Source organism: Colletes gigas, unplaced genomic scaffold, assembly GCF_013123115.1.
Source record: "Colletes gigas isolate AHSC1104 unplaced genomic scaffold, ASM1312311v1 Colletes_gigas_Sc00004, whole genome shotgun sequence".
In the NCBI taxonomy this organism is placed as follows: domain Eukaryota; kingdom Metazoa; phylum Arthropoda; class Insecta; order Hymenoptera; family Colletidae; genus Colletes; species Colletes gigas.
This window is the reverse complement of record NW_025106633.1, coordinates 2,109,938-2,135,959: the sequence shown is the minus strand read 5'-3', so window position 1 is coordinate 2,135,959 and position 26,022 is coordinate 2,109,938. Positions and strand designations below refer to the sequence as shown.

Below are 26,022 nucleotides of genomic sequence, written 5' to 3'. Positions count from 1 at the left end.
GGAATCCGGGGCATTTACGATCTGGACAGAGTGTACCAACTATCGACGAGAACCTATCGGAGAACGCTCGGTGAAAAGTGGAACAACCTCGAGGGCTAAGGGGGCAGAGTTAGATAGAGAGAAAAATGAAGGAGAGAAGAGAGCGCATGACAGCATGCATCTACGTATCCGACTCGAAACGGAAATAAGATATTTTACAATGGTTCGATTCGAGCAGCATGCTTGAACGACAATTCAATTAAACCGCTGTTGGTAGCGGCGCCATTTTCTTGGCTACCGGGTAACTGGTTATGCATTTTCATCTGAATTAACGGCGAAAACGAGTTCCGCGCCGATTGCCCGTTTTCTCCGAGCGCATTAGAATTTTATTCGTAATCCTCGCGACGGGAGAGAACAAAACAACCCAGAATTGAATAGAACGAGCTGACCCATTTTCTATTTATACCGTTTGCATATTAATTACAAGAGACATCCACTGGCAATTAATCCGGCCGGTCAATGTATTCTCGGGCCGACTTCAGACTTTTAATAGCGTTTACGAAACTTGACAAATTTCAATGTGAATTACTCGTAGTTAACGATTGTTTGTTGTATAGTTCGTCGTGACTCTTCTTTTAATTAAATACCACGCCTTGCTTTTAGTTCATCTTACGTCTAAAGCTGAAAAGAAACACGGTCTGTGGTATCTCAGATTTAATTTGACTGTAATTAGACTTTTTCATATAATCACTGAAGCCAATTGACTTTTGAAACTTGAACTAGAAACGCATTCAGTATTTTGAATGGTGATAATACTGTAATTATGTAAATTCTATTAGTATAAACACAAGGCATGTATTAACTTAATTTCAAAGAATTTACTTTTTACATAATTTCCTCTAATCTTAATGCTTTCAAAAACGATTAAAATATTTGTCTGATCATTTTCTACATTTTCTTTTCGGATACCTACATTATCTGTAAATAAATTGAATAATTTCTTGTAAAAGAAAGCTTTAATTTTGACAGTTAATTATTTTCATTGTATTTTTCAGCAAATTTTCAGTTAGACATTATTTTCTATTTGCATTTGCGTGTCAGCTCGTCTGAATTTCCTTTTTCAAGTGGACAAATTAAACTCGAGTCCATTCGATTGTCAAAATACTCTATTATTCGATACACAAACAAAAAGAATGAAGCTAGCTCGTTATACTCATGCCATAGCTTTAATGCTATTACAGTTTAAATTCGCTCAGCATCGACCACTCTAAAGATTAATAACGATAAACTCATAATTACCAGAAAACAATGCAACGCAGCGAACCAATGTAAAACGCTAATTACGTCGGAATTTCTCTGCAGAGTTCAAACGTGAAATAGAAACTGCAACAACTAATAGCTACGATCGTAATATCCGTACGTAAATGCATACCCATGACGAATGATCTCAAACCAGACTATATGAGTCGGGAACAAAAACAAAAACATACAAATAAGAGAGAGAGAAAAAAAAAGAAATAAAACGAAACATTGCATTCTCTCTTGTTCCTTGTCGTGATGAGGATCGAGATGGCGGGGTTAAAGATCTAGGATTCTCTTCGTGTATGTATAACTGTGTCCTAAAACATGAAAACCGAAAGTATGATTGGTCTTCTATCTGCAATATCATCTAGACTAGCCTATGTGCACGCGGTATAATTACACATTACGTATACCATGTGTCTTCGAACGTTGCAAATGGCGCTCTATGGTCGGATCGAAATTCTTTGGTCGCTCGAGGTCGCGTTCCCCCTCCATCGTGAACTTCTCGACTCGCGTCTGCGCGGCGGCGCGAGGCGCAGAAGTGGTGGGGAGACGAAACTGTGCGGGTGGGGAGGATCACCCGATGACCTCGAGCGGTCAAACGATTCCGATCCGACCCGCGATCGACGTTCCACGCGTCGAACGTCGTCTGCGGGTCGCGTTTCGGAAAATCAAACGACATGATCTTCGCAACGTGACTTCTACCCTGCTTAAGATGGTGGAAACGTGATGTAAGGGCAGCCCACCCTCGCGCGAACTCTTAGATTCGTAGCTAAAGAGAGTGCTGGAAGCCATGCTGTTTCTAAGTTAGGATGGCGAGTAGGACAATGGACAACTCGGGGCGATAGGCGAAGAAACGAACGAAGAGAGAAAGAGAGTCGCAGATAGAACGTTCAGGTGACGGCGTTGCCTCGATATCGCTCGTTTCTTTGGCCGCGATATCGCGGTAACGTCCGATCGAACACGTCGCGACGAGTCTGACGTCTCGTAAAAGAAGGGATGTTTAAAGAAAGACGTATGAGCGTATGATATATACCAAACGGGACGGGAAGGGGTGGAAAAATTCGATTGCGAAGCCGTGAAAAGCGAAAGCGTGTACGTACTTATTTGATCGTTTCAGCGACATGTCTCGCTTGACTTTCGTGTTCGTTGTATTCTTTTGTTGATCGTTTAGTACAGATTCTACCAAGCGATAGGTGATCTTGCGGAAAAATGTTTACCTTTTTGGGCCGCACGTTCGCAACGCAGTTCTCTCGTGCGCTATGTGCATTGGTGGACGATTGAATCGCCGCGAAAGCTACATTATGATTGCGAGACAACTTCGTTGCGCATCGTTGTACGAATGTCCTTCTCCTCTACCTTCCGATAGCAATGCCCGATAAGCGAAAGGTCAGTTTCAAGTATAGCTTCGATCGTGACGAGGGACAAGAGCAAGCTTATTGAAGTTTGACTGAAATAAGCTTGCAGAGAGAGATTGCGATCGGGACGAGCACGTTTTCAGAGAGCCTGGGGGGCTCGAACCATACTCAGAATGTCAAAAAATATTTATATAAAGCGAGGCACCTGACATGCTTACCTTGTATAGACTGTAAATTATGCGTTGTATAAAGAATCATTTTTCTATCCAGCAGCTAAAATATAGGAATTGCAATTGACGAAATGGTGTGCTTGTCCACTGTTGCAAATGGTCGAATTAACACGTTCACTGTCCATGTTTCGTATGTGGGTCATAGAACTGTGTTAATAGATACACCGTTGAGGGATTGGACAGTGAACGCGTTAAATTTATGATTTAAGGCCAACCAAACGCAAATTGTAATATCTCACTGACTGAACCTGTGCAATCATTCTTTATACACGTATAATTTATAACCTATTTAAGGCGAGCATGTTAGATCCTTCTACCTGTTTCCACGTGCTACGATTTAGTACGTTTTATGCTTGTAAATATTATAATTAAAAAATTACAAAAATGAAAAACCAACCAAGAATATCCTTTAAATTTCTAATGCTACAATTTCCAAGACATTATAGTATTTTCAATTTTGATAATATTCAAATTAACGTTACACAAATTGGCTAATACTTTTTACGGACATAGGAACACAAATTTTGTTTGAAACGCGTATATTGCTAATCGATAAAAAAAATTGCAATGTTCCGATCGAGATCCCTCCCGGACGGACGTACACATGTTACACATCGGAATCAAAGTAAAGCAGGCGAACGTACACATTTCTGTCCAACCAGATTCGTCTTTATCCAAAGCTTCCGGGGCAAAATGATCGTTCGAGATTCTACGATTCAACGACTCGATCGTTGTTTTCACAACGACAAGCCGCGGTTCCCATCGAGGAAGAACTCCATCGTTCGAAGTGGGACAGGATTCAAGTGGGGTTCAGAACTAAAAGGGATCCAATCAAATCGCGTCGAGAAGAGCAGAACGCAAACAGAAATCTCGGAGACAGTGTACGGAGGACGAGAAGCCAAGTATTCGTGTTCTGTAAGCTGATAGATAGAGAAGTGTTTGTATCAGGCAGACTGAAAAAACTGAGAAACTGAGAATATATCGGGTGGGGGGATCGTGAAGAAAGATAGACAAAGCGCAATGTAGTAATAATATACCTACGTAATCTACCTTTTCTCGTGCCACGCATGCATACTGGTCTTTGTTTTGTTGTACACCTCGTTTATTGTTCGCGTAGCTGACCAAACCATTCCCGTATCGGCTGGCGCCTATCTCGGACCGACATTATCTTACAAGGAAAAGATACGGGAGGAACGAAACGGAAGAACTAGAAACGACACGAAATTAGGCAGGTGGCGAGAAAAGAACGGAAGGAGAACTCGTCGACTTTTTCTCGTTTTGCATTTCCCTGTGTTTGCATCGTTGCGAGAATTCGAATTCGAATTCGTGGAAGTCGGGCTCCGTGTCGGTGGTCGAAAAGCTCAGAGGTTTTACTAGTAACCCCTAAAACCGTGGTTTCCATTGGACGCGACAATACGCCACCCTGATAGACGATTATTCTTCTTCCTCTAGCTTCTTGGCTGCGTTGGCCAGACGACGCGCGCTCCTCGAGCGATCTAACGCGCATGCGCTGTCGCCCGGGCGATTTTACGAATCACGAGATAGATTCCGTGCGCGCAGCAGTATTCAGACATTTATTTTCGTCGAACAAACCAGTTTTACGAGAGCAACAAGGCAAATCCGTTTCGAGTAACGATCGGTAAAAAATGCTGAAAAATCCCCATCGCGCTTCTGTTTTCGTTCGCTCGGATTACGGATTAAAAATTCTGACCCGAGCCGAACGCGGCGAGTTTGTTTGAACGCGAAGCCCCGACGAGCGTCGAAACGCACCCTTCGAATAATTCAGTCTGTCAACAGAGCGCGCGCGCGCGCTCCGCTGTTTGCGCTTCGTCCACGCACAAAAAGAGTTCCTAATTAGCAAACGTCGGCGTTAAAGCCGGTAATTATGTTTGCTGGGCCGTCGTTCGCGCCGAGAGATAGAACATTCAGAATCAATTGCTTCAACAAACGAAACCGTCCCCATCGTCGAGGGGGTGAAAAAAATCTCGATCCCGTACTTCCTCCAAAGTTTTCCCCCAGTTTTCGCTTTGGTCGATTAAAACGCTCTTGGACGACCAATGGGAAACGATATGAATTTTTGATGGGGTAAAACAAAAATCAAACGCCTATTACAATTATTCATCGATATTATTTTTTTGAAATACATTTGCAAAAACTGGAGGGAGTATTTCGGGGTTACAAAACTATGATAAAAAATGGCCACCCATGAGAAAATTTTTTAAAATGCATCTATACATTCCAAGAAATTAAGAAACATTTAGTTACTATCATATTATTAACAACATTATTCTATTACTATGTATCCCGTGTTTTATTTTTATCGTTTTAACACAAACTTCAGGCCCTCTGGCGTGCATCGCTCTGACTCTAAGTGAGAATTACGACGGCCATTTTGTTAGACTTAACCCTCGGATGGCGGACGGTTCTAGGGACAAATATTATAGCACATATAATCTAAACAAGTTTATTTAATGGAGATATTTCAATACTGAGCACTGAAAGTCCCCGATTAAGGGTAGAAACGTCTACATCGAATAAACTAAGTTACTCGTCGATTACACGCTGTAATACTTGTTTCCATGGACGCCTGGGTCCGAAGGGACCCGAACACCAAAGGGTTGAAGCCCTCTAGCTTTATCTACCGCCGACTAACGGTTGCTAGCCTAAATTTACTCTGTCTAGGACAATTGGTGCCGCTATCAGGGTGGCGTTTTATGGCATCCGGCGATCGATCAGTCTACGAGTCAACATCGCGACCGTTGGAGGATCCGTGGCTCCATGTTCGAACGAATTCAACGACACGCCGTGACGAAGAATTCATCGTGCTATCCGTCAAGCGATCATGCTAAAGCAGGCTCGATCGTTCGGGAGAAAAGTTGGCGAAGTTCTTTTCCAGCGACGAGAGGCTCGTCCACGACGATCGTACCGACCAAACCAGGGGACGAGAGCTCTTAACGTCGTGACACAGAAAATTCGGAAAGAAACGAAACGAAACGTCGCACGTACCCGTCGACGGAACAGAAACGCGACACTCTGTGGCGACTTTCGGTCCTCTTTTGGTGTCTAGACGCTTGTGGTTTGCATTCGTGTGTGAACTGGTTCTCGTCTAATACGATTCTCGCGAAGAGTATTATTCCAAGGAGAAAGAAAGATCAGTCCAGAATTAGGGACGCGGAGCAATTTTTATTCGTAACCGTTCGACCCAATATGGCCGACAACTTCCACGATCGATCCTTTTTTCTCTCTAGAATAGATCACAGTCACGTATCGATGGAACACGCGACGAGCACTACTGTCCACCGTCGACGGATGTTCTTACTTAGTTTTCTTTTCTCTGTCGTTCCAAGAATAATATAGAAGACGTTGCTGCTATTCACGGGGATCAAGGTTTTTACAAACGTTCGAGGCGCGTTAGCGAAAAACCAGCGGCCAGCGAAACTCTGAAACCGGCTTCGATTAAAGTCGCTGCCCTCGAGAGTCGTTAAACTTCAGCGGCGATAAACAGGTTTCAATCGACCACTTGACGTTTCGTTATGTCGCCGATTTGCATAATACCGCGGTTTAATCTCGCAGCAACAAATATCTGTCCGTGCACGGATGCCAAGGGGAAAAAACAATTCGACTGCAGGGGTACATCGATCGTAAGTTTAAGACCATGGGTTATTGGAATCGAGGTCGAATCGCTATTTTCGTGAGTCGTAAAAGGTAGTGCCTTTTCTTTGTGTTGGAGGAGAAAGAGGTTGCCGAAATTGTTCCGGAATAAAGTTTGTGGTATCGAACTATCGATGACATTAGAGTCGAATAATAGATAACCAATCACACCAATCAGGTAATTCAGTTTTGATTGTATTAACGAGTATCTGATAAATTCTGATAACGAGTCATTTATTATTCATAAACGGTTGAGAACATCTTTACCATTATTGAGGTAGGATGATGTACGTTAAAAAGACAAAATACGTAAATTATACAACGATGAACTATCCAATAAGAGCGTTTTTTGTTACGTTTAGATGGATTGAAGTATAAAATAATTGATGTAAATTACTAAGAGTAACGAAGCTTGATTACAATCTATGTAAACGATAAATCGATGCTGTTGCCACCTTTAGTAAAAAAAATTGATCGTATACAGAGATTAGGTGCACCTGGTGCTGGTAATTCTGGTATAATATCGATAACTTTATCGTTGTAATTATTTTCAATATTACTAAATTAATCAAACGATATAGTTCTGGGGGCCTAAAAGCTAACTATAGTATGTTTTCTTAAGTTTGAAAAAAGATTGTAGGAAGTACTAAAAACAGTAAAATTTAAATCAATGTGATGAAGTTAATATTCGTGATAATTAATGTCACATATAAAATAGTCTAAGGTGAAGACTAGTGTAAATTTATAGTAGTTCCTTATTATGCAATTTACATACTTTTTTTCCTCCGTATAGATCATTTTACCTTGACCACAGACGATTGAAACCGTAAATAAATAATAAATTACTTGTTACGACTATGCTACAAGTCTTTTTTAATCGAAATATCGTAAATAAAGAAATAAATTACAGTGTTTCAATCAAATTCATTTTGAAAGTTTCTTTTTACTTTTCATTTTGCTTCGAGTTGATTATTCTTTGTCTTTTGCTATGCTCAAGGTTAGGTTCGTCGACACAATTAACCGTATCTCGCGTTTCTAGGCTAATTGTACATTAAATGTATTGTTTCTTATCTCCTTTATTAACTTGTTGCTATACTTTATTTAATTTCGCGCGATAAGGAATTGTTACGATTATTGTTGTTACACAAAATTAGAATCGAGATTGAAAAACGGCTCGTGCGTCAATAGCAACATGAATTTCTCTGTTCAGGAATTTACTGCCTACGCGGTGTGTGGCATTTATTATCGCTAGTCCACAGAGTATGTATTTGGTTAAAAAGTATATTCAAGTTCTGAGACTTTTACGTACTGAATGAAGTATAATACCCATGGTACACTGGACAATGGACGTTAGATGTACCTTGTCCAATCCTCGGACACGCTTAATTATAAAAATTGTATATATGAATAGTTTTCAGAACTGTACTTTGCTCGTTATTTATGTTTGAAATAGCAGCACCTATAATGTATGCCGACCTACTTTGTTCGCTCACAAAAACGTGATATTTTCCATGTAAAAATGTCTGCACGTGGGCAATTTAAAAAGAAAATGATTGTACGTGCCAAAATAAGACCAGAGTTATCACAAAATACCGTGTTGTGTTTTTTGAAAATTCCTACCCTTAGAAAATGTATGTTATTATAAATAGAAGATTAGTCTAATTATGGTACATTCTGCTTAAATTCATTATATCTTCCAGCACGAGTTCTTTTACAATTTAAACATGTCTGTCGGTTGTTACGTGCAGCTAACATAAGGTTTTATTTCTTATTACTTGCTTTTCGATTTGTATCCGAATAAACAAGCACTACTTTGCATTTTGGGGCATTCGAACGCCATTATTCGAATATTCGAGTATTCAAATAAGAGTATTCCACACGACGATAGCAGCAACGACCTCAGAATCGATAAAAATGGACACGGTTAACGGCAATACGCTCCTGTTTCCTAGCAGTGGTGCTTATCGCGCGTTTTGTACGATCGTGTATATTCCATGTCGCATGCAACGAATTAATCTGGGCACCGTGAAGGACGGCAAGCGGTTTTTCAGGCAAACAACCCACTACCAATCGCAAGCATAAGAAAGGGAGAGACATAACACCGAGAGACCTCAGCTGGGAATACGTCAGAAGCATTGGTGGACATATATACGTACGTATATATACATATAAAGAAACGAAAAATCCAGAAACGGCCGATACACGTAACAGACACGTGCGGATCACATAAAAAGCAAAGCACGTACAAACGCGTGACTTCAAAGAAAGTGTCGGAAACTTTATCGACCGGATACGATCGACCACGACAATTTATCGAATCGCAGAGAAGTTCGTTCTAAATTGATACAAGATAAATTAGAACTGTTGGGAACTGAAAAGAGCGCCCTTGGATGCAAATTAAACCGACTCGCGAACGTTGTCCGGGCGCAATCTTTGCAGTTCCTCGCAGCACGTGCCTCGAGGAGACGAACAGAAACGTTTTAGAAATATTCGCATCAGTTTCCCATAGATTCTGAGGAACGCGAATTCCTCGTGAAGTCGCGCGATTTGGAAACTCCGACGCAACCGCGAACAGCTTCGAGTTTTCCCGAACCGTTCGAGCGTTTCTCAAAGACGTTCGAGCCTCGAATCTCGTCGTCGATCCGGGGGAACGGGAATCGTATTCGTCGCGGCGCGAAATCTTGTTTTCCCGGACGATTTGCTCGAAGCTGCACACGGGGAACGTCGATCAGAAAGCTTATAGGGTGTTCCGGATGCATGCATGTGGACGTAGGTGTGGGGAAAAGGGTTCTCTAGGACGGGGACCAGGTGGCCTATACAACAGTGGAGCATTCCGGTACACGCGGGTAAAACATTCTACGCGACGCCGCGGCATTTGGTGGAAACTGAACGTTCGAACTAAACCTGGGACTCTGAATATTTTCTTTACATTGCTTTTGAAATTAAATTTTTTTATTATCTATGTCCTCGTTTCTAATAATTGAATTTTACTATCTCAACGTTAAATAATCTATGCCATTCGAATATAATTGTCAGAGTATTGAACGAAAATGAGGCTTAAAAACGAACGATGCAATTTGAAGAACTTGTTTTATAGTTCATATAACACTACATAAATGTCACGAATATTAAGATACTTGGTGCCAGACTATATGTTAAAACTGGCCCTCTGGACTAGTAATATTGTTCGTATATTACATGAAAGTGAAATTTAAAATCGAATGTTGGAACTAAAAGAACTTAACAGAAAATTTGTATAAATTGCAATTAGGAATCAAAATAAACTTTATCCATTATCGTTAGAGGTATCTTTTGTATTTTTTTTTTACTGAATTAATTTCCAATAATTTCTAATTCACCGAGAAGGAAAAGAAGAATCTAAATTATGAGGAATGAATCTTGTAATGTCAAATTCAATAACATTGGATCGTAGCCATTATAATCTTTAATTCTGAAGCAATATAGATGTGTCAGAAGTTATCTCGTCAAAATGTGAAATATAAGTTAACAGATCTAAACCACGTAGAGATATATTTATTCATTTCACGCCAAGTTCAAAATCGACAGAAAGACCCTGAATATATTCACATAAAATTTGCTATGTACCTAATACCAACGTCCAAAAATATCCAAGAACCACCTACTACTCCTATTCCAGAATTTCCGGGGTCGTGAGTTTTCTTTATGAGTAATACCCTCGCCTTCGTGATTCGTCGAACACCTCCTCCCCTGAAAAAGGAGGGTATCGAAGATGAATCAGCGCATACCCCTCCGAAGAAAACAAAGTAGTACCCCTAGCCAGGGAAGAATCATCCTCGGTAGTCGGTACGCGAAACAATGGGTCCAGACTTCCACCAATTACCGCGATCGTCGGACGGGGGTGGGTTTCGTAATCCGAGTGGAGCACGGAGTGAGCGTGTGTAGCGTGGTGAACGGGGTCAGGTGGCTTACGGTGATCGAGAGGGTTTCGGAGTAATAGGTCCGCTCGCGGTCTGTATACACGTGGTTTGTTGGTGTACCGGTTGGGGTCTGGTGGTAGTTATTCTCGTGGGGGGTACGGGAGAGGGTGGATCACGAAAAACAAAAGACTTACGGCGTCTGCCACGAGGTGTGCGGGCGGGAGGGCTGCCTGCAAGTGTCCACTCTTCAGCAGGGGGTCGGCGAGGCCTGCCACGCTGGCGTGTAAGGGGCTCGGGTGGAGAGGATGATGTGGGGTCGTAAGGTGGGCCGTGGATAGGAGCGGATGCCCGTGAGAAGCGGCGAAGGCCGAGGAGGAGGGGTGGGCCGCGAAGGGCGAAGTCGTCAAAGTTTGGGTGTTCAGCGAGGGCGGGGTGTGCCCGACAGCGGGCGCGGGCAATGGCAATACTGTACTTACGTCGGAGTGGGCGGGCACCGCGTAATTACCCTGGATGGTGTAGGCTTGCCCACCAGCCAGGATCACTGGCCCACCAACTTGGGGTTTGGGGCGATAAGGGATCGTGGCGCCTTTGGGAGGGGACTGAAACAGAAAGACACACACGCACGAGTGCGAATACACCGATTTCAGCACTCTGAACCAGTCGTGTTCTGAGGACGTCGCCCTGGGTCCCTTCGCTACCATTTACATTTAAATAAATAATAAATAAACGAAAGACCCGGATTCGTATCACCCTATCCAATAATCCGCCAGTCTGTATCTCCTACGTAAGTCCTCGTTGCAACACCGAGATTCTCATTTGTTCGATACATTTTTCATCATCACTGCGTGCAAACAAAGGGGGCGTTTTATCGCCGCATGAGTCAGAATTACCGAGATATCTCTGTCGTTCAAATCGCGGAATAATGTTCCCGAGTTATTTTTACATTCATTGATTTCCTTCCAGATTACATATGAACTGGCGAGATTCATTGTTTAGGGAGCCACAATCTGCAGGGGAAGCGATTCCTTGTTTGAAAATAAGTCAAAACCGTGGAATAATGTTACTTACTAAGGCTTTGTTGCCTTACTGACTTAATTTTGTACTTTCGATTAATTTACGAACAAGGAACAGCTTTCGTTTTAATCAGTAAATGACGCTAGGATTGCTCTATTGCTGACAAAGTTCGTAAAAATTGTGGATTTTCGAAACGTTGAAGGGACCAGGGCGACATCGACGAAAGGACGTACTACCGGGGTACGTACTTCTAACATAACACAGCAGATGTGATATATGCACTGCGTGATGGCTTCGCTGGTACCAGATATGGTTACTGCACGTTCCGTCGAATTGGGCAGCATCTCAGAGGCGACTTGAATCGACGCGCCAGTCACCTCGCGGATCTCCTTGATCTTCGAGCCCCCTTTGCCGATGAGGGAGCCACACTGCGACGCGGGCACGATGAGCCTGAGCGTGATTGGCGGCCTCGGCACGCCTACGCCACCCTGGATGTCGTGGAATTGCGAACACCACTCCTCGAACTTCTTGCAGATCAAGGTGAACGCTTTGAAGATCGAATTCGTTGGCCCGGTTACGGTTACTATTCGTTCTGGGCAAGATCCATCGGAGATGTTGATCTTTGCACCGGACTGTAACAAACGGACAAGATCATGTTGTACACCGATGTCACTGACACGCAGAAAATTGATAGAACCGCGAGGGAGTCAATGAAAGAATCCACTTGGGACTTTTTATGCCAGTCGTGACAGGGGGTTATCACTCCCACATCATTTGGGAACGCCCACCACATCATTTAAGAACGCCCACTACCTCGTTTGACAACGCCCACCGTTCTATTTCTACTTTCCCGACACTAATATAATGTAATGACACGATTTTTATTGAAGCAGAGAAAAAAGGAGTCAATCAAAAATCCACTTAGGAGACATCTTTTTGCCTTGGTCGATTAAACTCAGAATTCTGCATTATTCCATGAAAGTAGAGATGGAATTATTTTTGTTTTTATAGAGTTATATCGAGTAACTAATTTCGTTAATTACATCGTAAAAGAACCATATTCGAATCAGTAGCACTACTGACTAGCTCCCCTCAGTGTTTACGAGACAGTGGGCGTGCCTTTAGATATATAGCGTGGACGTGTCCAAATGTAGGAACAACCCTCTAAGTGGTCTTGAACGATCAGTTTTAAATCAAAATTATTTACGACGAGAAGAATCTATATCCTTAAATTCATTTGAACTTCTGTTAGAATGTTAGCTTTCTGTACGTTTAAAATGGGGGGAAAACCATCCGTAAGATGTCTGTTGTTTGTAAACTAAAGATAAGCCGACCGTGGGCAGTCACACCGAGTAACAGAGACCTCGAACAACAAATTGCAAACTCGAATGCAAAGTCTCATGTACATATTTAGAATCTTATCTCTGGAAGATTAGAATACATCGAGTATGACTAATTTGGACGTTGACAAATGAACTCTTTTTTTTACATTCTTTGAAGAATATCACTTTGAAATGATTCTTTCAACGGGAATGTAACGCTGTAAGGCATCTGTTAGCGACTTACCTCTTCGCGGAACCTCTTGACGATCTCTCCTTTCTTCCCTATGATGCTTCCCACCTCCTGCAACAGAAGGTATAACGTTCTCATTAGAGAACAGTCCGTAAGCATTTACGACGTTCGAACGCAACGCGAACCATAAACTTCGAAACGTGCGCTTGATTACGCTTCTGGGTTATTCTATTCCCCGGGGACCGGGCGACGCGACGCTGCGAACCAGTCATAAATACCAGCTGTTCCGGAGCCCGGGTGCACCTTTTCGATCAACTAATGAATTTACGGCACCTCGGACGCGCGATAAATTTCGCGTTATAATGGGAAAGACAACGGAACGTAATCCACGTTGCAATTTCGTCTTTCGATGCGCGAATATTCGACATACCACCGCGCTCGACCATCGATAGCGGAAATATGTTAAACGTTCGGTGCTGCGCCGCGATACGCGTGCTCCTGACACTTGAAAATCACTCGCTAGCACCCAATTACACGACCAAATATGCGGGAATCTCTCCAGCCATCAGTTTCGCGAGCATATCACTGTCCAATGCTCGACCAAACGCGATTTTCGCGTCGGGATTCGATGTTACCTATATCCGGCAATTTTTGCGACTTTTATTTGTTTTATTATCACGAAAATACCATTGAAAGTGAAAAACAAATATTCTGCAATCGCGAAATGTCTTCCTGCCCAAATCTCAAGAACTGATCTGCACATAATATTTTCCATACATCGAGAGGGGGTTGTTCCATCATCGTTCCGAAGAAGTGTATTGAAATCGAATCAATACTTTCGAGCGATCGTGCACGCACAGATGTTGATAAAGAGATCACGAGTGGTCGCGAGAGGTCACGATTTCGGGCGATAAATTCCATGGTAGCGTCCGCTAATTTTCATCGGATTATAATCGCGTAGCCGATGGCTAATTCCGGGGCACAAAGCCAGCCGCTGCAATAGGCATCCTCTCTTTGCGGAACTCTCGACAAGACCGCACGCGGGACACGGTGTACTCGAGCCTATAATTAGTTGCGTGTTCGTAGCCTCTGTGTGTCCAGCCAGATCTCGTGTCTTCCTTGACACGCTCTGACCCCACGATAATGTCACCGCTTAGGCTTCTGGGCGAGCAGGTATGCGCCGCTCTCGTGCGCTACCTCTAAACTTAGATGGTGGCTACAAACTCGAGGCTGCTCGGCCGAGATGCCAGGCGTCCCGTTCCTCAGGAGACGATGCCGCGGACGCTCGGCGTATCGTGCTAAATTCTTGATTTCTCGACCCGGAGGATCGAACAATCCCGCCGCCCCGTCTTATATCTTTCCACCGTTCCCCGAGAATCTACCACGGGGTTAAAGGACAGCTGTCGTAGTAATCGGACACTTGACAAACTTCCCTTAATTATTAACCCCTTTCCGACGTTGGAAAATATTTATTGTCCGCTGTATTCAACGGTGTCACGGAATCTTGACACGTTTCCGATAGATTAAGATACATATAAAGAATTGATCGTGTACCTCAGAAATAGCCTCGAACCTCGACTTTTCGATTTATTTAGAAATTTAATCAAATTTTGAAAGTGGAGCGCATGTAAAGTTTAGCTATAAATATTAAGCTAATAGTCTAACTTCTCGTCTATGAAACAATCGTCGAATGGCTAGTTTCGAAGCTCGATTGTCGCAGATTTAATCATTGGCCTGCCCCGGCTTAAAGAGTGATAATAAGTCAAGTAACGATGCGTGTCGCGTGCTTAGAAAATCGTATTGGATAAGGTTACAGGCAATCCGAGCAAACAATGGACGAAGATTGTTATCCTGATGTTATGATCCTGTCCTTGGTATTTCAACTCATAACTTTGTTACGATAACCATAACTGTTTTATACGCTCTAATCGCGCGTGAATAATTTAAAGAACTTGTGTGTGCAAAAGACTTTATTTCTGTCCGCTCCAGATGAAATTATACCGAAAGTATAGGCTATTTAATTTGTAAAATTATTAGCTCTAAAGCCCTAAATATAATATACAATTTTTAATCTTACGATTCAGTTTTGTCTCAACTACGACAAAGTAAGTACCTACGCTTAAAATGACAAAAGGCCACAATTTGTCTGAGAAAATACCTCATGCAAACCTCAGTCATCCATCATGCTTGACGGAACAATATACTACAGTGCGTAACAAAAAGTTGTACGCACCCACTTTTTTTCGATTATCTAACGAACGAGTTGTGATCCATGGATGAAACTTTTATATAATAAAGAGCATCTAAAAACACCTATTCTTATTATTTGTATCATCCGAATTGGAGCACACGTTCCCGAGTTGTGCAGCCGGAACAGTTTTCGGCTGGAACGAAAAGTTGTACGCACTTAATAAAAAATTAATTTAGTAATATATAAGACGCATTTTATTGATGGATACAGTGTTTTAATAATTAATGGGACCTCCTTTATTTTCTAATACTAAAAGGAGTCTCCTCGGAACACTTTGGATCAGTTTTTTGAGGACTTCCGGTGTGATCTCGTTCCAAGCGTCGATTATTGCGTCCTGTAGGCCAGCAATGGTTTCGAATTGTCGATGATCCTTATACACATCTCTGGCTATAATTCCCCAAACATCTCAATAATATTCAGGTCCGGACTTATAGCCGGCCACTCCAAAACCGCGATATTCTGGTCCGCGAAAAACTTTTGGGTCTCTTTCGAACGGTGAATAGCGGCATTATCTTGCTGAAAAGTATCTCCATCATCCATATGAGGCAAAAGGAATACTTCAAGAGTGCGAATGTAGTCCTTCGAAGCCTGTCGACCGCTTAGAAATGCAATCCGCGATTTCTTCCCGAGTTTGAACGCGTCCCAAATCATAACACTTCCTCCGCCGACTTGCCGTCTGACCTTCCGGGGTTGTTCCTTCCTGGTATCCTGCCAGCAGTAGTCCCATCTATCAGGACCATCCAGATTGAACTTCTTTTCATCGGACCACCACACATTATTCCATTCGGACGTCCACGCATGGTATTTCCGTGCGAACTCCAACCTGGCTTCTTTATGATGCGATTTCATTCTTGGTTTTCTGGTGATTTTCCGATATTTGATATTGGAATCTTCAACTAATCTTCTTCTAATAGTTGTATGGGATACCTCGTTCTTCAGTTCCGCGGAAATCCGGCGTGTAGACATCTTCCCGTCCGTGGCCAGCTTCTTGATCCTCCGAAGTGATCGCTCATCCAACTTTCTTGGACGCCCTGGAGACTTCTTCTTTCCATAATTTTCACGTAATCTGATGAGGTTTCTAATTACTCCATCAGATCTACCAAGTTCTCTTCCAATTTGTCTCATTGACTGTCCGCGACCGTACATTTCCCATGCACGGTTCTGCTCCTCCACGGATAATTTCGCACCACTTCCCATCGTTGTAGAATCAGAACTACGAGCGTCGATATCGCAACGACAAAAGACGAGTGACGATATTGTAACGACAAAAGACGTTCGTCTATTTCCAGTCTGATTCTACAACAATGTTTTATTAAGTGCGTACAACTTTTCGTTCCAGCCGAAAACTGTTCCGACTGCACAACTCGGGAACATGTGCTCCAATTTGGATGATACAAATAATAAGAATGTGTGTTTTTAGATGCTCTTTATTGTATAAAAGTTTCATCCATGGATCACAACTCGTTCCTTAGATAATCGAAAAAAAGTGGGTGCGTACAACTTTTTGTTACGCACTGTAGTGCCACATGTTTGCAATGTGCACGTGTATCTAAAAAAAACAAAAATATGTACAAATTTATAGACATCTCGCGATGTTTTATTCCAGAAATTATATAACTATTGTATTAATAATTTAAAAGTTTCTCTATCTCGAGAGGAGCTTGCACGATAATAAATTTTTTATTTTTTACCGATATTTTTGAAACTATCGCTTTAACGACCGACTCAGAAGTAAAACGGCGTCGAGAATGCACACCCAATTACGCCGTTACGCGAATAAATATAAATTCCGGGGGGATAAAATTACCGGACCGACGAAATTGAAGCTAGGAGCGGCTATTAAAACGAATATCATTTCTAAATGTTGTAACTAAATTTTGAGCGCGGTAAAACTGAATTTCCCCAATGCAAATTAAATGTACAGGGTAGCGAGAGGGGAACGTTCCAACGGCAATCGCAAGATTTTTCGCGCAATTTCATAACTCAATCAAGTCGCAGCCAGTGCGCGCGACAAGTAAATCGTTAAGGTTGAGCCCGAGGAGGCTGGAAATCAGAAAATATGAAACTTCTGCGACGAGGTAAACCAAGTTTTTCCGCCGTAATTGCGTCGGTCTCAATGTCGCAGTTAATTAAAACGTTTCATGCGAACAACGCGAAGAGACTAATTACTCCAAATCCCGTGCAAACGACTAACTCCACGGCCGAGTCCACGCGATCAAACGAGCAAACTGGTCTTTCAAAAACGTGAACTCGTCTCTGTTCCTCGATTCCCGATGAATGGTACCAGGTACGAGCAAAATTATTATCTAAATAATAATCAATTAATTTCAGTTTCATTCGTTTTATGCAGATTTTCAATGCTTCAAATTTCCTGGAAAAACGCTGCTCGTTGCATATTTAAGTATGAAGAGCTCAAAAGCTCAACTCGTTGCTTCAACGCCGTTGTATATGTGTCTTTACGCGATTAACAAAATACGTATTAATCTTATTTACTGTACGTGACGCAAAAGGTGTCCCTTTCACGCGATCTGAGAACCGCCGAAATCGTAAATACGTTCGTGAAGATTTTCATCACGAAATTAGTATAAAACGCTATAAGTGTGTACAGCGAAACTTATTTTATGGTTTCTCGACGTCTTGACCTAAAAAGCAGCGGAGTTATTAATCCGAGAAGGCGTTTGTGTATTTAATTGCCCTTTTTGAAGGCGACAGTAACTTTGGGGCGGAAAATTAAAGACTGCTTACTATTTTTGTTCGTGTTACGGAAGGTATCGTTGAATCAGAATGAAAATTAGTAGATATATTTAAGTTTAATGTTATTTTGCACGAGGAACATTAATATTTTTCTATGCACAATATTAAGAATCGATTTATGTAAAAAATAAAGGTAAAATGCATACTGCGCTTGCATCGTTGCACGCAAGAAAGTATCTTCAAAAGATAGGTCCCCCATTAGTGGGATTCAACATCTTCCAGTATCGATCTTTTGCATCTTCGTTTAGAGAAGAGCTTCAACTTGTCCCAGTTTCAAGAATCCCTTTCTATATCAGGTTCGGCAACATTCTAGCTACACGGGCCAAATTTGGATATTAAGGTTAATACGAGGACCAGCTCCGCAGGGTTGTCATCTTCAATCATTCGACTTTGGGGGATGAAAATAAATTCGTTGATTTTTGAAATTTTCAATCAGGACGATGATGTTCAAAGTATAATAAAAAAGTCATAATGCGGATGATAATAATAATAATAATAATAAAAAATTCAGACAAATGCAGAGAGTAAAATTTGATTCTATCTCAGAGGGTTCTAAGGCCAAATTACTATATCAAATTTGATTGAATCATTTAACTGTGGGGGTTGTAAATATATTTGTGCACTATTGATATTTTCAATAAAGAATTTTTTTCTTGAAAGTGCATAGGATTTCGGGGATATGTCTATTCACCAAAAATGATTGCAATTGACCCCTGCAACCGAACATAATTTTTTTAGAATGATTTGAAACTTCAATTTCGCCAAAAAATTTCAGTATCTACTCGAATTTTTTTCTCGAAAGTGCATAGGATTTCGGGGATATGTCTATTCACCAAAAATTATTGCAATTGACCCCTGCAACCGAACATAATTTTTTCAGAATGATTTGAAACTTCAATTTCGCCAAAAAATTTCAGCACCTACTCGAATTTTTTTCTCGAAAGTCAATAGGATTTCGAAGGTATGTCTATTCACCAAAAATGATTACAATTGACCCCTGCAACCGAAAATAATTTTTTCAGAATGATTTGAAACATTTCAATTTTGCCAAAAACTTTCAGCACCTACTCGAATTTTTTTCTCGAAAGACGATAGGATTTCGGGGGTATGTCTATTCACCAAAAATGATTAGAATTAACGCCTGCAACCGAAAATAATTTTTTTAGAATGATTTACAGATCTAGTTACTCGAGCTCTATACGCGACCGAAGTACGATTAGGGTTAAATAAAATTATTACGAATATAGCATGACCCGAACGGTTTCCCCGACTGAATACTGGTAGCGAGTGTATTAAGTCCTTTGCACGACGCTCTGCTACCATCAGGTCGTTTCAAAGGATCAGCTCTCGCGTACGGATATAGCCGACACGGATTTATAACTCTTTTCCGCCGAAAGCTTCCACTCGCAAGGGAACTCCAATTGTATCGCTTTCAACCATATTTTGTAGGAAGATAGAACACATTTCCAATGGCATGTGTCGAAATATTAGCCGCAGATACTCGATAATTTTGACGATATAACTAATCAAAGCAAATTAACGTGTCTTTTCTATTTTAGATTTTTGTAATAATCAGCACTCGAGCTTTACATTATTCGCGAGCTGCGTACAATTAAAACAAGTAGCTACAGTAATATATTACTAGATTGCATCAATTTCCCTTTCAAAATTCTCAGAATTTTTAATCAGGATACGTATAGAAACTCGGTTCGCGGTATATCGATCATTGCAATTATAAATTCGGAAGCAGCGTCGCTTTGTTCGTTCGGTCCGCGTGTTCGTGTCCGCGACGAGAGAGAACCCGGTCGAAATAAACGATCGCGAGGATCCAGCGAAGGCGCCAAGCCCCGTAAATCATCGCGAGCCCTCCCCATGGCCGCGGCGCGACCGAGGCTGGACAACCGCGTCACCGTCGACGAATCTCCTTGGAAGCAAATATAGCTGGAACAAGAAGACATCGATGAGACTCGGGTGTGGAAGCCGGGGGCCTACGGCTGGCCAGCAGCCAATTAGAGAGGTCACTACCTAGCCAGCTCGCGGATCCAGTGCTCGACACCCTCTCGCTTCCACGAAGCGGAAGACGAGCTACCGCGGGGATGGGGGGGGGCTCGATACTCCTCTCGCCGGCAAAAATTGCATCGGCTTTGAATTATTAGACAAACGGACGGTCGATCCGCGACGACGACCGGTTGGCCGCGGGCCCTGGCAACGGTCCAGCCTCTCCAGGAATCTGGACGAGTCCTGAGAAGCTTCCGTCCAAAAAGGAGGACGCCCAGCGACCGACACCGGTGTCGCTTCGACTTCGCGCCGCGGACGGGGAGGATATTTGTTCCGCGCGAATCGCGGGCCAGATAGCGCGCGAAAAAGTCTGGGGAACATGGAGAACGACCGCGAAGATAAGACGGGGGAAGATTGGATCCGTGCCAGATATTTATGTCGATGTCGCCGGGAACGACCGTGACATTGTCGAAAGAATCGGGGATATATATGTCGGGGACCCCCGTTCTCTTGAACCGCCGTGAAGATTCGCGGAGATATCGTAACCGTTTCGAATGGCAGGAATCAATTTCCCGAAAGTGCATCCACGAAAATACGGTTTAAATTTAAATTTAATAGTTTGGGAAATTGACGGAGGCGCTGATAGAAATCTTTGGCCTCCCGCTGGCCCTTCAGACGTCTGTTTATCGGCTCGTTGGATCAAAAGTCACTTTGGACGCACGGGGAATAGATTATGATAATGGGTAACCGATAGTTGACACTTTGTGAACTATTTGTAATAACGAATAACAAAGTCTGTTTCCAATATCGAGCTTTCTTTGAAGTACCTGATTCTATCTTTAATTATATCTGTGTAACTTCGTTTTAGAGCTGCTGTTGCTCGTGGCTTTATTCGTCGTTAAAGAGAGGCAACAGAGTGTTTAAAAATTAATGATTCAAGTATTTGATAAAATTAAACTTCAGCATTAGAGCAATTGCTTATGACCTACAATGTTAAGCTCCCCTAATGCTTGTTATCACTTTAATGCCCCCATAAAAGACTCCGCGCCCCCAGGGGGCACTAACGCCCACGTTGAGCAACTCTAAAGTTTCTGTCTGACATTATCATCGGTACTGTTGATTACACGTAATATTTTTTTCCGACAAATGTGCTTCGCGAAAATAATGCAGAGTAATTTTATTAAAGAACACGAAAATTGGATCGTAAAAACGTGGAAAAATCTTTTTATAGTACGCTGAGTCGAAATTCTAATTGTTTGGCAGGGATGGATGAGTTTTCGTAAGTTGGCGTAATAGTGAAAGAATCCTACAATAATACACCTGCATTTAATGCACCTGCAGTTACCTACAATGAAATTTCGAAGGATACAGCGGATTTACGAATTTTTTTGTAAAGTTAACGTTACGTTTACAATTGCAGCTATAAAGACATCAGAAGGGGTTGATAACAGACACTATTATTAAAATGAACAATTGCATGGTCATCCATCGCTTCGTTTTTTATCGCGTTACGTATATTTATTTTTATTAGCTCAGAACTGATTCAAACTGTAATTCACGTTGAATGAACGACTGTAATTCAGTAGAATGTTTAACAACTGTTACTCGATTTTTCCGAGGCAACAGTTTCATGTTCAAACAATAACCGTATGAAATACAATCGGATATCAGCGATCAGTTTTTATTTATATCATTTTTATTTATATTCGATTTATGTGTATCTAACGTATTAGCGATTGACGTTTCCCCGGGCATATGAAACGCAAAAAATAATAGCGTTGCGAAAACAAATATCGAGCACCGCCCAGTCGAGCCATTTTTATGCAGAACGAGAAGATAAACACGCGAGTTTAATGCACGTACGATTTGCAATAACGTATCAAATTTTGTTATTGGCGATCTGGAATCAACAAGATCAACGACAAAAATTACACGAAACGGCACGCTACTCAAACCGCGTAAAAACAAGCATCTACAGGGCGAAGTAAAAGTTCCGTCGCGAATATAATATCGCAGAAATACGCACGATTGCATTATAGAATAAACTTTGTTATTGTTGGAAGTCCCCTGGAATCATTTTATGTAACGATAAAACTGTCATTCCCGAGGAATTGAGCCTGACTTGCAACTTTAGGCTTCATTCCAGATTGGAAAAGTATCAAGATTGCTCTTAGTCATTCTAATAACAATCGTAATAAAACATGCTACAAAAAAACAAACATTCTGAAGGATCACTTTAATGTTGTTTTCATCGATGATGATAATTTAGTAAAAAGGTAATAAGCTTATGACATACATGTGATAGAACTTTTGGGTCACCCTGTACGCCAACGAACACGAAACTGTTCGACAAAACCAGTCCACAGTAATTTGACTAGCTAAGAATGAAGTAATTACGCGCTTAGCTAGAACTCGGCCTAAAAAGATCAAGTATCTTAATCGATCTCAGGAACACATTGCGCAACGTCGGCTTGTGTCAGATTTGACTGAAAAATATACACGCGAGACATTCATATTGCGGTTGTTTTTAATCAAATTGCAGGATCGTTGTTTAAGCTCTATAAAAAAAAAAAATTGCTGCAGAAATAATTAAATTTTGAACCAAAGTTATTATAAAATGCTCGAGTAGCCCCAGTTAGAGGAAGATCGATAGTTTGAAAATCGCGGATACATTCGAACATTCGAAGAGAAAGCAGAAGATGAACACTTGCGCGAGACGTCTGTATGCCATTGAAAGGATAATGGAATCATGATAATTCGCATTGGACCAAACGATTGGCGACTGGCCCTGGCCACTGTCCAGCCAGTCCTAGGGAGCTTGCAGTGCATATTCTCCGCGCAGACATAATGCTTCTTCGGCCAAAAACGCGGCCAGACATATTTATTTCGCGCGAAAGAGTCTGCCCCGCGTATCCGTTTACTCGCCCGTCTTCCAAACGGACGTTTCTGCAACATACGAGCAGCAATTGTGTCTTCCTAGGATTATGTATATTGTAATACTTTAGAATACTTCCTCCTTCGCCTCTGGGGGTTTGAAAATCGCGTTTGAGAACTCCTGCGAGCCTCGAGAATTCTCAAAATAATGATTTTCTTAGAAACCTACAACGTCGTGTGATTTTACAGACCAAAATAAGACGAAAATCAAGAGTGGCAAAATTGCGGTGGAAGCTTCGTTTTAAAGTTATGAACGATTAAAAATTGGGATTGAATACGCTTAAACGCGCGCCGAGTCGATTCGAAGCGCCGCGTGTATCTCAATGTTTAATTGATAATAACTTCAAAACGAAGACTTTGTCACATTTTTGTCACTCTTGACTTTCGTTTTGTTTTTGCTTGTAGAATCGTATCCTACAATGACGGTCATTTATTTAACATTCTTGAAATTGTTTCTCTCTCGAATTTTGGGGATACTACCGGTCAATTACGTGACGAGCGATCCACGCGAATCGACGTACCAGTTTACGAGATGGTTTCGTGGCACGATCAACCACCATTGTTTCACCGTATTCCACTCGAGACCATCGTTTCCCCCGGGCGAATCGTTTCACCGACGGCTGTAATTGAATCTATCTTCATCGTTGGATCTCGACGGCCGTTCGCTGGACACGCGAACAAAAACATTTCTGGCGTGTTTACACGGCAATTATTAATACGATATAATCGGCGTATCGGGTTGAATTTAAAGTTGGCGCAAAATTCGCGGCTACCCAACGCCGATATTAATAGGAGAAGCAATCTACGCGATCGGTTTTGTTATCCCGCTAACGCATGGCGAAACACAAACTCCAAAACAAGGCCAGAGCGTGTAATTACGAAGTTTTTGAAATAAACTCAATTATGTCGAACGATGAAACCAGATATTCGGATTCTTATCTATGTTTACTTGTTTATAAAGGAACACCGAACAACATTTTTGAAATTTGTTTAATAAAATAACTGCAAGTAAATGTTAATTTTTATTAAATCACTGCCACAATTATATCCAACGATATGCGTTTATGGTACATACAGATAATATTGAACAGTGAAGCGGAACACTTAATAGGCGTTCTCCAATTAGTACCTTCGAAAGAAACATACTTGCAAAATTTCGATCCAATTAGTTTTAACAGGACAGGATCATATAAGATCATTTTCCGTGGAAATTCGAACGGAGCACTACACTAAACAGATTACTTAGCTACAGAGTTAATATTGCTGACAGAGCAACGTTTTAAATAAGAGCTAATGGAACTGAATATTTCATTTGGTTCGTTTAAATATAATTGTATTTTAATCTTTATTACATTAAAAAGCGACAGATCCAAGTTTACTGGAAATGTTTATGACTTTAAAGTCCTCAATTTTAGAGTTAAAAATTAATAAAAATGTTCGATAAATATGCATTGTGATATTTTTTATTTCACAGACGCATCCATTTTAAGTTGGAGCATGAGTTATACGCGAGGTTTCGAAACTGACGTAAGAAATACAGGAAGGATGGCGGAACTCTTATTTGTGGGGTCACCCGAAGTCAACAGTATGCTGTGCATTAGCGTAAAATATTCAAGAATTGTAACAACGCGTATAAAACGTCAGTGATACTATATAGCATCGAAGCACGTGTGGTTGCCAATAGAAGGCCACTTCAAAAATCTACTGCGAAGTAACCCAGCAACTAAAACTGTCTGTTATTATATCTAAAGTAGACTTGGACATTGTTGCAACAAAACATACTCTCTTTGCAGTAAAAAATTATTTTAAAATACTTATTCGTATCTTTTTAAGAGGTCATTTTAATCCTTCATTAAGAAGAATTTACAAGAGTACTTTTAGACGTGTTTTTCATCAAGGGAAGCTCATTATTTAGCATTAGAAATCGACAAGGTACCAAGCAAATGGCAATTAAAGTGTTTTGTAACGCTTTTAAACGAGAAAAATGTCTGTTACGAATAAATGGCAATTACTTATGGCTCGACTCGATAGTATTTCTTTGCTGCAAGAGTTTTTTGTTACACTGTGTGTCTGTTGAAGCCCTCAGGTGGAACAGTAGGCTCGCGAGACGGGCGAAACTACCCCCGGAAGGGGTTGGAGAAGAACGACGCCGGGACAGGGAAGCCCCATCGACGTCGTCGCCGTCACCATCGGGGCATAAAAACGTGGGTGTAACGAGATTTGTCATGGAAGTAGTAGCCGCGAGCGAGATCCACGAAGGCCAACCGAGAAGGAGGCCGCTAGAGGCGGGACGACGCGGAGTCTCCGGCTAGGAGGAAACGCGAAGAGAACCGAGGAGAAAAAAGGGGGCCACGCGAGAGGGAAACCCTCCAAGAGGGTGGCTCGCCGAGGGTGCGCGCCGATAGGATAAAGGGAGTCGAATGAACCGACCCTGGAAAGAGCCCTGTGGAGCCCCGAGCACCATTCAGATATGCAGAAACGTGCAATAATTTCCGTGCTGCACTTCAGCACGAACTGGTATCGGTATATCGGCCTACGTGTACCAGCGGTTTGTCTGTGTTTGTACCCGGTATGAAACGTGCGCGAACGGTGCATCGAGGCTCCCAGGACCGAGACAAATTCCCCCAATCAAAATTTCGTACCGGGAACGTTTATAGGTCGAACGAAAATTTGAATTTACGGAATTAAATTTTTTGTTATAGACAAATGCATTATTATATCTGAAAATTACAGATGTATATTTTTCCAAATTCTTTTTAACCTTTGTAATTTTTTACAATTTTTAGAATTACCAAAAAGAATTGAGTACAATCTGGCTGACGATTTTGGATCGCGGTTGGTGAACAAGAGTGTGTTTTTCGATATAATAAGATTCAATAATGACGACATCAAACTTGAATGCGGGGAATTTTTTGCGTCCGAAGAATCAGCATGGTATTGCAGTGGAATGCAATTGCTTTCAGAACGATACCAGAAGACGAGGAATGCTCGATATTATACTTCGTTCTGGTTGATAAATTAAGGTTCTGTAACGTACAATGCTCTCTACGAAAAAATTCATTACGCACACTGTCTGTCTTGCAAAAATTTCTTTGAAGGCGAATATACAAATATTTTATACATTCCATGTTACGTTCCCG

General features: G+C 41.7%; 1 protein-coding gene across 7 annotated transcripts in view; it reads right to left on the bottom strand.

Moving 5' to 3' along the window:
- Window positions 1-26,022, bottom strand: part of LOC122405291 (poly(rC)-binding protein 3) — a 136,978-nt gene that overhangs the window by 22,969 nt on the left and 87,987 nt on the right. For 6 of the 7 annotated variants that reach the window (XM_043409933.1, XM_043409932.1, XM_043409936.1 and 3 more), the window contains 3 exons: window positions 13,000-13,056; window positions 11,682-12,065; window positions 10,614-11,018 (listed from right to left, as the gene is read on the bottom strand). In XM_043409933.1, coding sequence (XP_043265868.1) covers window positions 10,614-11,018; window positions 11,682-12,065; window positions 13,000-13,056 — 846 coding nt within the window. The remainder of the gene's footprint in view (window positions 1-10,613; window positions 11,019-11,681; window positions 12,066-12,999; window positions 13,057-26,022) is intronic. The other variant, XM_043409935.1, reaches the window with a different exon arrangement.